The 16,387-nt window shown below is 49.4% G+C and overlaps 1 protein-coding gene across 9 annotated transcripts in view; it reads left to right on the top strand.

Moving 5' to 3' along the window:
- POMT2 (protein O-mannosyltransferase 2) overlaps nt 1-14,408 on the top strand; it is a 45,912-nt gene extending 31,504 nt beyond the window's left edge. For 3 of the 9 annotated variants that reach the window (XM_055361074.2, XM_055361070.2, XM_055361069.2), the window contains 11 exons: nt 571-640; nt 2,550-2,628; nt 3,738-3,889; nt 4,329-4,420; nt 5,497-5,573; nt 8,893-8,964; nt 9,276-9,335; nt 9,428-9,533; nt 10,490-10,630; nt 10,851-10,965; nt 13,910-14,408. In XM_055361074.2, coding sequence (XP_055217049.2) covers nt 571-640; nt 2,550-2,628; nt 3,738-3,889; nt 4,329-4,420; nt 5,497-5,573; nt 8,893-8,964; nt 9,276-9,335; nt 9,428-9,533; nt 10,490-10,630; nt 10,851-10,965; nt 13,910-14,063 — 1,118 coding nt within the window. In that variant the 3' untranslated portion in view covers nt 14,064-14,408. Of the gene's footprint in view, nt 1-570; nt 641-2,549; nt 2,629-3,737; nt 3,890-4,328; nt 4,421-5,496; nt 5,574-8,892; nt 8,965-9,275; nt 9,336-9,427; nt 10,632-10,850; nt 10,966-11,066; nt 11,341-11,877 lie in introns of those variants that run through there. The other 6 variants (XM_055361072.2, XM_004055495.5, XM_063698054.1 and 3 more) reach the window with 5 other exon arrangements.
- The last annotated feature ends 1,979 nt before the right edge of the window (nt 14,409-16,387 follow it).

Below are 16,387 nucleotides of genomic sequence, written 5' to 3'. Positions count from 1 at the left end.
CTTTTTTTTTGGAAACAGAGTCTTGCTCTGTCACCCAGGCTGGAATGCGGTGGCGCAATCTCGGCTTACTGCAACCTCCGCCTCCAGGGTTCAAGCGATTCTCCTGCCTCAGCCTCTCGAGTAGCTGGGACTACAGGCGTGCACCACCACGCCCGGCTGTTTTTTGTATTTTTAGTAGAGATGGGGTTTCACCATGTTGGCCAGGCTTGTCTCGAATTCCTGGCCTCAGGTGTTCTGCCTGCCTCGGTCTCCCAAAGGGCTAGGATTACAGGCGTGAGCCACTGTGCCCGGCCAGAAGTTTTCTTCTTTCACACTTCTAGTGCCTTTCCCCTGCTTGTTCACCTGACAAAATTCTCCCTTTCCTTTAAGAGTCTTTTCGAGCATTATCTCTGGGACACCCTTCTCTAATCCCCTGAAGCAATTTAGGGGTCCTTCCTCTTTGGTCTCAGAGTACCTGGTTAGTACCTCTAGCAGATACTACATGGTACTATAACTGTTTACCAGTAGGCCCTTGATTAATACTAGCCTGGTGAGTGATTTTGGATATCAATGCTTGTTTCTTTTTGGCAGATCCCCTAGACCCTTCCTTCCCAGTGGAGTTTGTAAGACATGGAGACATTATTCGACTAGAACACAAAGAGTAAGTCAATTTGCCGTTTGGATAAATAAATGGTACGGGCACCAAGGGGAGGGAGTTATTTTAAGAAGTAAACAGAAGTCAGATTTTGATGAGGCTCTGGTCAATGGAGCAAGGCCACAGTGCGAGAATGGGAGAAGCATTTTATGAAGGTGATGAAATTGCAGGCCAGCCTTTGCCTGCCTTCTGGGGACCTTTCAGTTTCCCATTTCCTAGAGGAAAATTTGAGTTGCTGAAAGCTGCTGCTGCTTTTTTTTTTTTGAGACAGAGTCTCACTATGTTACCCAGGCTGGCCTCAGAGTCCTGGGCTCAAGCGATCCTCCCGCTTCAGCCTCCCAAATGGTTGCTATTACAGGCATGAGCCATCACACCCAGCTCCCAAAGCTTCTTCTTAAGTGGCTGCCTTTAGAAAGACGTAGGAGTCTGTTTCTGAGAATATGGCAAGCTAGCTTATTTAACCAGTGTTCTCACTGAAAATGACTAAAAATGCTGGAATAATATAAAGACTTCTTAAGAGCATAAAAAGGCTGACAAGATATTAAAGAGTTACCAGGCCAAAGCCTAAGTGAAATGAGGAATCCAGAGAAATAAGTGAGACACTGAAGCCACTTTTGCTTTGATCCCACAATCTTGACTTTTGGCTGTCTCTTGAGAGAAGAGGTTTTAAAGTCAAACCTAGGCTCACCCGAAGTGGTAAATTTATTAAGTTATCCTTCCCCATATTTGGGACCCCCAAAGGCTTGGGGTAAGGGTAAATCTGCCCTATCCACTTATGCCCAGGTCCACTTTAGGACCCCAGCTAAGTGTTGGGGGTTGGGTGGTGAACTGTCCTTAGTTCCTGAGAAGCTGGAACTACCATTTGATCCTCACATGAACTTGGAGCTCAAATTCGTGTCACCTGGGTGATCTCAGAATCTCCAAGCCATGAATTTAAATGAACATGATCCTAGATTGGTCGTGTCTCCTAGGTGCATGGCTAAAAGCAAATGTAAGCCCTCTTTGGGGAAAGTCATTGTCATTCGTTCCCATAGTTTTTTAGTGACAATAGTACACACCCAAAAGTAACAAAGCACACAAGGAAAATAGGGCACTGTGTGCAAGAACAAGCTGAAACGACAGACAGCAGGAGCAGCCCCGTAAACATTTCATAGACTGGAATTATCAGATACAAATTTTTAAAAATCGGGTGTGTATGTGTGTGTGTATATGTATATATAGCGAGAGAGACAGAGAAGCAATTAGCTATGGTTTTTTTTGAGTCAGCTGGATTTTGAATACTTAAAATTTTTATTTTATTAAATAAATTTCATTTGTCATTAATAAAAATTTATTGTAATTAAATTTTACTTTTGCAAATTTTCAGAAATTTTATAATGAACATTTATTATTTGTTCCAGATAAAAGTGAGAGTTGTTATATAAAACTAAATAAAAGCTAAATTAAACCCCTCTCATCCTCCACAGATGTCCACTTAAAAAAATCTGGCGATGGGAGCAGAAAGAGTAAGTGGCAGTGAGGAGGTTACCTAGCTCAGGCCATGCAGATTACAAGTTTTAATTTTTCCTCTCCTCAAACCTGCCTCCTAAGTCAGGCAAGCTAAGTGCTTCAAAGCTACTAAATGTGTGAAAGTCGCCCCCCACCTCCCTGCCAGCACCTAAAGTTAGCCCCTTTCTTGGCATGCCGTCCAGTGCTCCTACCATCTGTCTCTCCTGGTTTGGGCTCATCTCTTCTCCAGTTCTCAGGATATTTCTTGTGAGTAAATAGGAAACCAGTTCCTGATATGTTGGATTTAATGGTTCAGATTCTAATTTTTCTTATCCTGACAGTTGACTCTGAACATCCTTGGTAAAAGAAGAAATGTTGCACATCATCTTTCTATAGGATAATGACACTTCTCTTTTCTAACTTCTAGAACTTCCCGGAACTTGCACAGTCACTATCATGAGGCCCCCATGACCCGGAAGCACTATCAGGTCACCGGCTATGGCATAGTAAGTAAGCAACGGGGATGTGAGTAGGACGTAAAAGTTATGGGCCTTGGCTCAGGGCTGTGTGGTGGGATATCTCCTCCCCAGAATTCTGGAATGTTCCTGAGGATAAGAGGCTGCACAGGGACTCTCTTAACATTTGGGCACTTTTTGGCTAGGCCTGCTCTGGGAAAAGCAGCCTATGAAGTCTGTTTGTCTCCATCTCTCTCCTCACATAATAACCATGCCATTTACATGCTCTGATACTTAATAAATGTCAAATATGAATACTATTTGGATCTCTTTTAAAATCACATTGGACATAGAAGCCAAGGACCCACAATATGACCCCAGATGAACATGTATGTTTATCTTTTGCCAGATCCCAAATTCTCATTAGCTTTATTTTTAAGTATCATTTCCCTGTTCTGCAGAGGGATATTATCCATAGCTTTTGTATTTTACTACCTCGAGGAGATGCAGCTAATAGAATAAAAGCTCTATGAGTACTTATGGCTTTGGGAGTAACTGAAGACAAAAACTACTAGTGGAAAACTGTATACAGATTCTGGCCTTCAGGTGGATTTCCCAGCCCTCTTTCTGTTTGCTCATTCCACATTGTGCTAGGTCAAGACTGTGAACATTCTCATCTTCTTTGTGGTCATCTTCTGAGAAGAATTAGACATACATGTCTTAATTTCCAAAGTGCAATAGCCAGGCCAGACCTTTCTGGCTTAGATGAGTGAATACCTAGATAGCCAAGGTAATGGATGCAAATGGCCCAGATCTGTTTCTGTTGGCTCAGAGTGATGTCTTGAGTTTGGTTGAAGGGCAAAGACAGGTATTTAGAACTTGAACTCTAGTTCTATGAAGTGAAGAGTTGGACTCCTGGACTTCTGGTTCCAGGAGTCATACTACTGTTTTTTGGTTGTAATAGTGAGTTTTGGGACAATGCCAATCACCTGGGATATTTCTTTGGCCTTCTTGTAACCTTGCCCATCTCTATCATTGAGCCCAATTTGGTCTTTGACCTTCATAACATGGTGGCATCTGGGTGGCCATTTCCCTTTCTGACACGTTTTCTCTAAAGTCCCCTCACTTTCTTTGTATTTTTTTCTTGGCTTTTATGGCAGAATGGAACAGGGGACTCAAATGATTTCTGGCGGATTGAGGTCGTAAACAGAAAATTTGGAAACCGGATCAAAGTGCTGAGAAGTCGAATTCGCTTCATCCATTTGGTCACAGGTTGTGTCCTGGGCTCCTCGGGAAAGGTTCTGCCCAAGTGGTAAGTCTCTAGAGTTTTGCTGTCCCAATCGAGGGTCCTGATTTTCCTTTCACTCTACAAGGAGTATGCCAGAAGCTTTTGTTTTCATGTGTTCGCCTGCTGTCTGCTTGTTCTTAGTGGCAGATGGAGGGAGAGTAGATATCAGGTGTATTATGGAGCACAGAACTCCGGGGGAGCTTCGGTGTTTTATGTGTTCTGATAGTTCAACATTTTCACATCTGGCTGGTGCTAATAACTCTCTGGGTCTGTGTCTTTTTCTAAAATGGGAATACTGTATGCTAGACTATCCTAGGATAGTTGTCCAACATGGAACATGAAGAAATAATGGCCACCAGGTGGAAAAGAGAAGGAGCCTGTGGATTTAAGAGCAGAAGACAGTGTCACTCTCTGGTGGATTTCAGGTCTTCTGAGAGACATCTGTGACTTCTGCTTTTCACAGGGGCTGGGAGCAGTTGGAAGTTACTTGCACCCCATACCTGAAAGAAACCCTCAACTCCATCTGGAATGTGGAGGACCATATCAATCCCAAGTGTGAGTGAGGTCACTTTCTGGGCTGGCTCTGGAGGGAAACATTTATAAGAAACCCTTATCTTAGAAAAGTAAGCGTTTGTAAACTCTGCTATCCCTTCAACTTGCTGCTGTTTGTTCCTTGTTAACACTCTCTTTCTATGAGTTGTCTGTACCTACATAGCATACTCCTTTTCCTTCTCATCCACTCCCTCCGTAAACTCCTCTCCCTAAAGTGGCCAGTGGCCATCTGCAGATCCATCTGTCTCGTCTTCCTCTGGGCTCCTCTCTCCCCTGCACCATGGGCACCTCCCCAGCCTCCAGGCTTGGAGCAAGCTGCTACTTTCCCTTTATGCCTCAGTGTAGAGTCACTCCCCCGCCCCCCAACATATCCAGCCAATGCTTTTATAGAAAGTGACTACCACAGCCCTGATCTGTGCCCCACATCTCTACACCCAAGCTCCAATTTGATATTTCCACTGCACTGTCAGCTTCAACTCAATAAGTATTTGGATTCATCATCTGTTTTCCTAAACTACCCACCTCAAGCTTATGTGTGCCCTCATTTTGTTCTTCTTCCCACCTAATCTAGCCAAACCCACTAATCAACTAATTCAACAACTCTTTATCAAGTATGCCAGGAACCACATGGGGCCCTGTGGACATATTGGCGAGGAGACAGACTTGGTCCCCATCCCGACAGCAGCTGCTCCAGGCATCCAGAATGATTTATTCCTCATTCCCAGGCCCTTCAAAGGGCCACAGTGACTCGGGGGCTGTGCAGCTGTCCCTTATGCCTAATAGGAGAGCAGCATTTGAGCCAGTACCACAGTGAAAAGCAATGGTGCTGGGAGCTGTTGGAGCACCAAGCAGGTGAAACCTCGTTGTCTATTTCCTTTGCATTTCTCAGAATGCCTGATGAGTTCTTCATACAGCTAAGTAAATGATCAAGAATTGGGCCAAGCTTTCTTCTGTCTCCTCAACAGTTGTGAACTTGTCAGCAAGGCTGCATTTGGATTCTGGTGGGAATGTGGACACCATGGACAGACTGAGGAAAGAATGTATGACAAAGGCTTTTCTCCTGCATTTTTTTCCCCTAGTGCCAAACATCAGCCTGGATGTGCTGCAGCCCAGTTTTCCTGAGATCTTGCTGGAATCCCACATGGTCATGATCCGGGTATGTGTCCCCTTCTCATTTCATGGCGTCTCTAAGAGCTTTTGGGCAGCCATGAATTTGGATCACAAGTCAATGCCATGCTACAGATCCATTCCCCCTTGTGGAGGAATTTGAAAGCGTCTTTACTACGGTTTTCTGTAATCCTCAAAGGCATTTCCCTCACCACAGAATGAGGATGGTGGTGATGATGGTGATACCAGTGACTGCTTATACAGCTCATGTGCCAGGCACTACGCTAAGCACTATACTCATCTGATACTTATTACAATCATATGGAGGTTGCCATCATTCCCAGTTACAGGAGAGGGAACTGACATACAGAGGTCAGGGAACTTGCCCAGGGTCACACAGCTAAGTGTAAGAGGTAGATCCAGCCCTCAGAGCCAGGCTGGTAGGCTTTTAGAGTTACTGCTAGTTACCACTACACTCCTTCACCTCTAAGTGATTTGTAAATCTGCTCAAGTGGCAGAGCCCCTGAAAATCATAGTGCTCTTGGTTGAAGATCGTGAGATACTGATAGTTCATTCCATCATATGAAATCAGGATCAGTTAGGATGGATAGCTAATTTGAGTGTGTTGTTTATATGCAGCATGAAATCCCAGCCACGAGCCCACTCATATTCCTGGACAGAAACTGCTTAGGCAGGGCATGATTGATTCTTTTTTAAGGTTTTCTAAGACATTGTTTGCACTCTCTATCATTAGTAGCTGACAGCAGTTGTAGCATCAAAGGTTTAAGAAAAATTCAGAGAAGAAATCTTTAAATTGAGAAAATTCTACTCACTAGCTTAAATTTTCCCCTGCTGTAGTCCTGCTGTTTAGTGGAAGACCCCCTTATTCTGGCTTATGGAAAACCTGTGTTCTGCAGGAATAATGTTTAAGAATCACTATCTCAAGCCAGCTATGTGATTATCACTCTACCCACAGCATTGCAGGGAGGTGTAGCACTTGTTATTTTTCCCCTGGTAAGCCATTGTCAAGTGGACTTCCCTGGAAGTGATTATGTAAGCAGTACTCAGTACATATAGTTGACTTATTTCACCAGATTAAATTTTAAAAATTCAAATTTTGTCATTTTTGCGCATTGGGAGGTGATAAGTTGACATTAAGCATCTCTGGGTCACTTCCTCTCTGACTCTGCTTGTAGCTGTCACTGTGGCCTGATGACATAGCTCTTTTGAACATGTGCCTGTCAGTCAGAATATCATTCTGGGCCTGGGTCAAATTTTAAGACTAAATCTACGAGTTTCATTTTGTCTTTCATTATCTAAGAAGTAGAGTCAGAGAAGAAAAGGGAAGTATGAGAGCTTTCTTATTCAGCCAACAAAGAGTCAGGGAGGGGAGAGAGATGAAAACACTGAGTCCAGACTATAGAAACTGCAGGAGCAGGGCTCTTCCGCTGGCTGAGTAGTGGCCCGGGACCTGGAGGAGAAGGCTGCCTTGCCTAGTGCAGTTACAGGAATGAGCCCATCCAGATTTCAGCCATAGAGAACAACTTACAAGTACATATGCCTGTGATGGTTGCAGATTTTTCTTTCCTCTTTTAGTTTAGCAACAGAGCAGGATTTCTCAGAGTTTAGTGTAGTGAATAAGATTCCCTTGGCTTGGTACAGTTCTGGCTGGAGTCCTTGGGTTTGGGACCAAACTGTACAATTTGAAGGAATTGGTTTCCCTCAGCAACTGCTGCAGGGGTCCAGAATGATTCATTCCTCATTCCCAGGTCCTTCAAAGGGCCACAGTGACGCAGGGGCCGTGCAGCTGTCCCCTTTGTGTCTAATGCCCCAAATGCACTTTTGACCTTGGAGGCACAACCTCTCCACCATGCAGAGGCCTGTAAACTATTCCCAGCCCCTTGCTGAACTGGACTCATAAGGCACTGGGTGGCAGTCCACTGAACTTTCTGGGTCTTTCTGAGGCTATACCAGTGGTTCTTAATTGAGGGCGATTTTGCCTCTCGGGACTTTTGGCCATCTGTGGAGAAATTTTTGGCTGGGAAACTGAGGGGTTGAGGGTAGGAGTGCTATGGGCATTCAGTGAGTGGAGGCCAGGAATGCTAAATACTCTGCAATGCACGGGACAGTCCTCACAGCAAAGACTCATCCAGCCCGAAATGTTGGGAGTGCTGAGGTGGAGAAGCTCCGGCCTAAGTCATGGCAGCTGACTCCCCTTCTGGGGAAATGCCTTTTCAGTCTGTCCCAGTGATAAGGCAGAACCCAGTCCTAGTGGTTAATATCCTGGATCCTGACCCTACTCCTTCCTGTTTTAGCAAAGACCTGGTTTGCCCTGTAGAGAAAGTTAGCAGATGTTCTTGGCTGCTGGATTAGGGAGGCTGAGTCTGGGTCCTTCAAACCAAAGCATGCATTGGGGTTGATTTCTCTCCCAATAGATGAAATGTGTTCTTGGAGGGCAAAATATCTAATTTTTTATGTATAAAGCACAAGTAAGATGTACAGTATAAAGTATTAAAATGTCATGGAGGGTGTTTAGGGAGAAACTTGTCTACAAAGGCTCCTGGTAGAGGGGCAGTAGTGGAAAAAAAAGGTGGAGAAACACTAAGCTAAAGCAACCTCTTCCAAGTCTAGGCACGCATGAGAGTTTCTGCTTTTCTGTTTGAAATTGGCCCCTGAAGGGAACAAATAAGTAAGCCTTATTATTTATTTATTTATTTATTTATTTATTTTGAGACTGAGTCTTGGTCTTTTTGCCTAGGTTGGAGTGCAATGGCATGATCTCAGCTCACTGCAACCTCCGCCTCTTGGGTTCAAGTGGTTCTCCTGCCTCAGCCTCCCAAGTGGCTGGGATTACAGGCACCTACCGCTACGCTCAGCTAATTTTTTGTATTTTTTAGTAAAGACGGGGTTTTACCATGTTGGCCAGGCTGGTCTCAAACTCCTGACCTCAGGTGATCCACCCGCCTCGGCCTCCCAAAGTGCTGGGGTTACAGGCATGAGCCACTGCGCCCGGCTGTAAGCCTCATTTTATATCCCCTCTCTCCCACCATTTTCACACCTTGTCCTTGGCTTGGCAGATGGGTATATATTTTGTGCCCATTGGAACAATTTCCTCTTTCCTCTTTCCCTTCTTTTTCCCTAGAAGGTTGGAATGGACCCCTTATGGGAAATGGAGGCTTGTCTGGGAGAAGTAAAGCAATTGACATAGGCAGGCAGACGGTAGCTGCCTGATTCTTCCCTGCAAGGGAAGGGAAGGAGAGAAGGTTCTGCTCGGCACTTGGCCCTATATCAGAAAAACCTGGGCCTCACATTTCTGTCAGCCCTCTAGATCTCTGTCTTGACTAGCTTTCTTTGCTACCTTCACGCAGGGGAACAGTGGCCTCAAACCCAAGGACAATGAGTTCACGTCCAAACCCTGGCACTGGCCTATCAACTATCAGGTAGGATCCAAGGCTGGGGCTCCTCCCAGGAAATGGAGCCAAGAACAAGACCAGGGAGACCGGTGGAGGCGGGGGTGGGTGTACTAGGGCGGCAGGGCGAGGGGCCTCCTGGGATGGGTTGGCCAGAGGTGGAGTATCTGTCTTCTGCCCTAATTCTGACCCTGCTTCCCAGAGAGCTCGTGTAGAATTTGCACAGCCTGAGGTTCGTGTCCAGGCTCCCTGTCTGTGGAAGGTGACCATCTTCCTCCCCCTAATGGGTGTGGCCGAGGATGGGCTGGGCCTGGGTCAGCAGGGTGGTCTCTATTCCACAGGGCCTACGCTTCTCAGGGGTCAATGACACAGATTTCCGAGTCTATCTGCTTGGCAATCCGGTGAGTGCCTAAACATTCCCGGCTCAGGCCCTGGAGCACTTGCCCGTGGAGAGCGGCTGCGTTCTCATCTGCCCATTCCCATTTCTGCACAGGTGGTTTGGTGGCTGAATCTGTTGAGCATCGCCCTCTACCTCCTCTCAGGGAGCATCATTGCTGTAGCCATGCAGAGAGGGGCACGGCTGCCAGCGGAGGTTGCAGGTCAGGTCCTCTGGGCTCTCCCTCCCCTGACCTGGCGGCAGCAGGGCGCCTGCACCCCTGGGGAGGGCCGGCTGCCTGCTGACGGGCCATCTTTTGCGTTTACCACCCCACACCTTCCCTTATCCTTTGCTTTTGAAAGGTAACAACCCCCAAGTACCCAGTGCTGTGTTAAACACTTTACTTCCTCCCAACAACACTAGAGCGTTGGCTATTATGACCCCCACTTTATGGATTAGGAAACCAAGGAACCATGAGATTAAGAAACTTGCCCCAGGACATACAGCTAGTAAGTGATAGAGCTGAGGCTCAAACCCGTGCAGTCTGACTCCACAGCCCTCACTTTTAGCCCCATGCTGTGTACAGAGCTGCCCATCTTTTCTGCCACCTCCTTGTTCCATGGCCCTGTCCTCTCATGGGCTAGAGAGGAGCCTCCAGGGTTATTGGGTTCCCATCCCAGTGCTGTTCTTGGTAACTTTGGCTGCCAGACCATGGGCCACAGCACCTGAGACAGTCACACAGGCCCTTTTGCCTCTGCAGCTCTCTGTCTGAACAGTCATAGTCCCAGACACCTCCTCACTCCATCCTCACCTGTGACCTCACCTTAGCGCCTGTCTGCCGCTGCAAAGATCTGTGTGGCAGCAAAGATGTGGGAGGTGGAAGTAGGGAGCGAAGCTGTCTGCAGGCGCAGAGGGGTTTCTTTAGAGGCTGGGCTGCCTCCTGCTGGTGCTTGGTGCACCTGCCTTTGGTGCCCAGGCCTCACTAGGCTGGGCCCTGACCAGAGCTCTCGAGCCCCAGCTGCTCCTCTCCAGTTTCTGTAGCGTGGTTTGGGTTGGTCCAATGAGGTGATATGACATATTCAAGGTCACACAGCAAGGAAGGGGCAGAGCTGGACCACAGCCTGGAATCTCTGCCCGCTCCTTGTCTTCTGACTGGGCTGTGCTGCTGCTTGGGCCCAGGGTTGTCCCAGGTCCTGCTGCGAGGAGGCGGCCAGGTCCTGCTCGGCTGGACACTCCATTACTTCCCGTTTTTCCTGATGGGCCGGGTCCTCTACTTCCACCACTACTTCCCAGCCATGCTCTTCTCAAGCATGTTGACAGGTCAGTGCCACCCACCTGGACTTGGGAGACAGAGCAGGTGGAGGGCGGGCCACTGTTGGGCAGCAGTGCTGGGAGTGACTCTGCTCCTTGACAGGAGGCCACTGTGGGGCGGCAGTGCTGGGAGTGACTCTCTGCTCCTTGACTTGGAGTGCCTCCTTCTTCTGTAGCCCAGAAGTCACCCCCTGCCTGGCTGACTCCAGGTTTCTCTCCTCTCCTCTAGGCATTCTGTGGGACACCCTCCTGCGGCTCTGTGCCTGGGGCTTGGCCTCATGGCCCCTGGCGAGGGGCATACATGTGGCGGGAATCCTGAGCCTGCTCCTGGGAACCGCCTACAGGTGAGCATCCCTGCACCTCACATGCCCTCCCAGTGTGGGCTCAGCAGTGCCTCAGCCCTGATGCATTCGAGAATCCCCTGCGGTGCTTTTAATACCACCAGTGCCCATGCCCGGAGGTTCCGCTTCACCCAAGCCCAGGTGGGGCCGTGGTTTCCAGAGTCCCCCAGGTGATCCTAATGTGCAGCCAGGTAGGAGAAGCAGGGCTTAACTCTGCCTTTTCCCCTTCTGCCGGTGGTTCAGCTTTTGTGCCATCCCAGCGCACCTGGAAGGGTACCCCTCTAGTGACAGTGACTCTGTGCCAGAACAGCTCTCAGAGGGGGAGTGTGGGAATGGGGGGCAGGGAACCCCTCTTTAGTCACCATGGCCCCCTGTCAGAACAGCTCTCGGGGTGAGGGAGGGGGGAACCGGGGGGCAATGGGGAACAGGGCACCCCTCTTTAGTCACTGTGGCCCCCTGCCGGAAGAGCTCTCAGCGGGTGGGGTGGGAAGGGTGGGAATGGGGAGTGTGTGGCTGAGTGGCTGAAAGGGAGAGTTGTTTGGAAGGCTCCCCGCTTCCCCAGTCCCTGGCCTTGGTGCTGGGCCTGTGGCCTGTGAGCACATGCCTGCCTAAGAGGGTTACATTCACATGTTGACAAACACCCCGGGCCAAATAGCCCATGACAAGACCCCTAGAAGGGGTGCCCTCCTGGGCCTCTTGGGAAGAGCCCTTTCCATGATTGTCATTGAGTCAGCATCTACTAAGCTCTCCGGCTACAGTGTGCCCCAGCGGGACTCAGACAGACAAGGCCGTGAAAGAGAACTGGGCTTGGCGATGGGGAATTTCTCTGGAGCTCCAGCAGGAGGAACGGAATTCAAAGCCCCTCAGCTGAGGCACTGGGGGTGCCAACTGCCTCCTACTGGTTCTCTCTCACAGCTTCTACCTCTTCCACCCTCTGGCTTATGGGATGGTTGGTCCCCTGGCCCAGGACCCCCAAAGTCCAATGGCAGGACTAAGGTGGCTGGACTCATGGGACTTTTGAGGCCACTGCAAAGATTCCAGCCTGGGTCCAGGAACTTCCCAGGAGAGCCAGCAGGGAAGCAGTACTGGACCATCCAGCCATGAGGAAGCTGCCTAAGGAGCCCGAAGAATTCTGCTGCCCACCAGGACCCAGCTCTGGGAGTGCAGCTAGAATGGAACCCAGCATTGGAGAGAGCCGGGAGAGAGCCGCAGCTCCGTCCACAGCACCACAGAGAGGACAGCGCCTCTTGGGCTGCTCCCTCGTGCACAGCGCAGGGGAGGATGGGTGCCAGAGGGTGGGAGTGGGTGCGCGTGTGTGTATGTGAGGGCATGTTGTCCATATCCCTGTGGAATACAGACCGTGTAACTGGACAGCTGAGTGTCATAAACTCTAAAATAGTCCAGGCTATAGTAATATTTTCTGGTATTTTTTTTCTGTTGGATTTCTTTGGTTTTGGTTTGTAAGATCCATCAAAAATTCTCAGACCTCTGAGAGGGCCTTGAGGGCAGAGAATACTGACCTCACCTTGGGATGTCACCAAAGGCAGAGCAGATGGGACTGTCAAAGTTGTGCTGCCCTCCCTCCCACAAACAAATGAATCCAGCGTGGAGGAAGGTGCGCCGCCCAGAGCTGGAGGGCCTGGCTCCCACCACACCCCCCAGTGGCTGCAGGTAGCTGGACTTCCTGCCTGTGATGCACAGAGAGCAGCGGACTCCGGAGCGTCAGCCTGCCTTAGCCCTTGGTTCCTCGTTTTTTGGGATTGTCACACTGTGAGACTCGGGAGGAATGATGTCCTATCCTGGGCTGCTCAGTGTTCCCAGGCCCTGTGTGCCAGAGGCCAGGTCTCTCCAAGTGCATCTAGCCTGGCCTGGAGGGCAAGGCAGATGCATTCTCCTGGCTGCTGGGAGAGCCCATGGGAACCTTGCTTAGCGCCCAAGGTAGATGAGATACAGGGCAGGGAATCTGCGTGGTGCTGGGGTGTGGGGACTCTGGCCTCTCCAGACTAATGTTCCTGTCACCTGCTGAGCTTTCCTAGTGTCACTTCTGCAGTCCTCCTCTGGTCACCCCTCCCTCACTCCGTGGGCAGTTCCCTTTCTCTCTGTCACTGCTTCAGCAGTGAAGACCCATGGCACCTAGAAATGCATGCTGGCTTCCTGCGTCTACCACTCTGCAGCTCAAACAAGAAGCTCAGAGCTGCCCCTTCCACTTCCTCCCCAGAAGGGATGAAGAAAACCCTGTGGTAGAACCAAACCACCCAAGGCCAGCCCTTAAGCCTGCCTCCACCTTCCTGGTGCATGACAAAATATTTCTTTTGTCTCAGAGGACTTTGATGCTTCAAGATTTAATGATGAATCCGCCACACTCCATTTTCCCTCCTCTGAAGCTCCCAACAACTCTGACAGGGTCAGATCTCTTTAAAGCATCTTCAGGAGGCGGTTGCCACGGAGACTGGATATTGGTCCCAGGGACAGGCTGTGCTACCTACTGGGTGGTGGGGAGGGAAGCTTCTGGCCATGCTTGGACATTCAGACCAACCATCATTAATGTTAATAGAGGAAATGCAGCAACGTCAAAAGCAAGGCAGGTTGGTTAATTAGATCTGGGGCTCGATGACCTCCCTTTCCCACTGCTACAGCCCTTTTGACTTCCCCCAGCAGGAAGCGCTGTCTGTGCGGCTGAGTCTGGGCCGCTTGCTTAATTGCATTTCTGGCAGGGAAGGAGAGGAGGGATGGAGAAGCTCTGCTCCCTGCTTCCACCTCACCATGTGTCCTCCCCTCCCCTCCCTTCCTCTCCTCCCCACAGGCAGAATTGCTTTCTTCTGAGCCGGGTGGGCTCTCCTGCAGGGAGAATTCAGGGGTCTGTGCTTGGCTTTTAGCAAAGCAGGCGGCCCATAGTGACCTCCAGGAGGTGGCTGATTTTCCTTTGTGCCTTCTTATTTCTCGGTAGGAACTTGGAAGGGAAGAGCTCTGAAGGAGCCAGAGGGGCAGCCACCTTGCATGAGGGTGAGGAAGGAGAAGCCCAGCCAGCCTCTACCCATCCCTCCCTCCCAATTAGGCTGCACTGGGGCCGAACGCTTCCCCGGGCTCCCACTGCCTTCTAAGGAGCCAAGGAGAATTCCCTGCCCACTTTCTGTTCCTCCATGCCCAAACTGGCAGATGCTTCTCTGGGGGCAAGGCCACATGGGCTGATGCAGCTTTGAGTGCTCAGGTTCTGTTTTCTGGAAGATGCTGGAGAAGGGCTGTCAGGGTGCTTCTCTGAATATGGGCTTCAGCTGTAGCACTTGGCAGAAACGCGATGTGTCCCACAAACTGCTGGTGGAGGAAGAAGACGTTCGTCAGCCAATTCAACCTCCAGCCAGCTTCTTGAGCCTATTTGGTTAACAAAAAAAAAAAAAGTCTTCTAATCAGAAGCCACTGATTTTATAATAAATAACACTTGTTTTGAATGCCTTGTTGTCCTTGTACTTAATTGAATCCGACTTGCCCTCTGCTCCCAGAAAGGCCTCCCTGAGAAGAATGTTTTGAGTGCAGGAACCACCCCGTGTGTCATGTCTGAGGCTGATCTAATTCCAGCAGAAGACCTGGGCTGGGCAGGTGAGCCTGATTACTCCAGGGGGCATTTGGATCTCCCCATGTATACAGTTACTTGAGTAATGTTGGTCGTCATTTTGGTATATTTAAACTGATTCCAAAATAAGTAGGAAGCTGGACCTCTGATTTGTCCTCTTTTAACCTGTTCACATGGCATAGAAAGGAGTGCAAGAAGAAGTTGTCCCCTTCCCAGACAGCCGAGTATCCCAGCGCTGTAGCAACTTGCCATTCTGCCTAACAGAGGCCCCCATCTTGACAGGTGTCTCCTGTTATCAGGAGAGATGCTTAGGAGCTGAAGGCAGCAGGAGCTGACCTGAGTGTTGGACAGAGGGTGGGGGAGGGGAGTAGCACTGTGCTGTGGAACTGTGGGGCTTCTGGGCTGCCTAGCCACCCTCTGGTGGGGGCTGGTGGGGAGAGAGGGGCATGTGGATCTTCAGGAGGTGGAACATGCCTACGACAGGCAGTTTAGGAAGGGGCCAAGTCACTCTTCCTTGAGTGGCACAGCTTAGTTTACAAAGTCTCAACACATCTCTGACATTTAATCCTCATAAAGGCCCAGTGAAGTCAATGATGTTTTTGTTCCCATTCTACCCATGAGAGATTAAACGACTTGCCTTAAGGTCCCACAACAAGTAAATAGTAGAGCCAGGACTCAGTGCCAAGTTGGGGTTTTTCTGCCTCTCTAGTCTTGTCCTGGGACTAGAAGCACCTTCCCAGAACAGCTGCAGCCCTAGATACCCTGGGGAGAAGGCCTGAGCGCTCAGCCCGAGGTCCCTGATGCAGCACCTTCCCGTGGGCCTTCTGCTTAATGCATCAGCAGCCGCTCATCTAGGGCCCAGGTTTTCCTGGCTCCCCCAGGTGCACCCAGATCAGTGTGTGCTGGTAGATGTTTAACAACAGGTGTTCTGGGAGGAAAAACTGGTGTGTATAGCATTTGCCAATTTCCATGGTGTAAATATTCCCAACATGTTCTTTTTTAAGCTACCAACTTGTTGTCACTGAATGAGAAGTTGGAAAGAGATGCATACAGTTGGTTCTTGAAAGCCATATAAAAGCTGGCTCCAGCACACTGCTGAACCAGACCCAGTGACCATGGCTTGGTCTGAATTATGGCTGGGGCTCTTGGCCACAGTCCATTAAAGCAAGGGAGGCATGGAGGCCTACAGGATGGGCCAGAGAGACCTGAGGTCAAATCCTGGCCCCACCGCTTATTACCTATGTGACCTTGGGCTAGTTACTTAACCTCTTTGCCTCCATTTCCTCAGCTGTAAAACGAGGGTATGATAAATAGCACCTACTTCGTAGAGTTATTGTGAGGATGAAAAGAGGAAATGAAGTAAGGTGCCCGGAACAGTGTCTAGACATAAATGCCAGCTCTGTATTATTAATGATACATGAACCTCAATGACCAGCACTGGCTCTGGGACAGTACTTGAATTCTCCTCTAGGTTCTTACCTCCTGGGCGGATGACCCACAGGGAGGAGACTCCTGTGACTTTTACTGAGCCCCTCAAATGTGGGCTTAGAACTTTGGTCTACTGATGGGAATACATCACTCTCATCGCTTAGGCCCATCCAGATTCTCAGGCCTTTCTTGAAGGGAGCAGGGATAGAGTGCACTTACCTTGGCTTATCTTAGCACATATCTCCTGGCTCTAGGAAGACAAAGAGTGAAGCCATGGTTTGAGTGCTGACTCTACTTACTAGCTAGGGCCATTAACTCCCACTACCTCATCAGACTCCAGACCCTGGCCAGAGGAGAGAGGAAGCAAGATGGGTCCTAAGTGTAGACTGCTGGCAAGAAGCATGAACTGGGTAGAGTGGGGTACCTGAG

The sequence above is a fragment of the Gorilla gorilla genome, chromosome 15, assembly GCF_029281585.2.
Source record: "Gorilla gorilla gorilla isolate KB3781 chromosome 15, NHGRI_mGorGor1-v2.1_pri, whole genome shotgun sequence".
Taxonomy (NCBI): Eukaryota; Metazoa; Chordata; class Mammalia; order Primates; family Hominidae; genus Gorilla; species Gorilla gorilla.
Note: the sequence above shows the minus strand (reverse complement) of the source record. Positions and strands in the feature narration are given on the sequence as shown.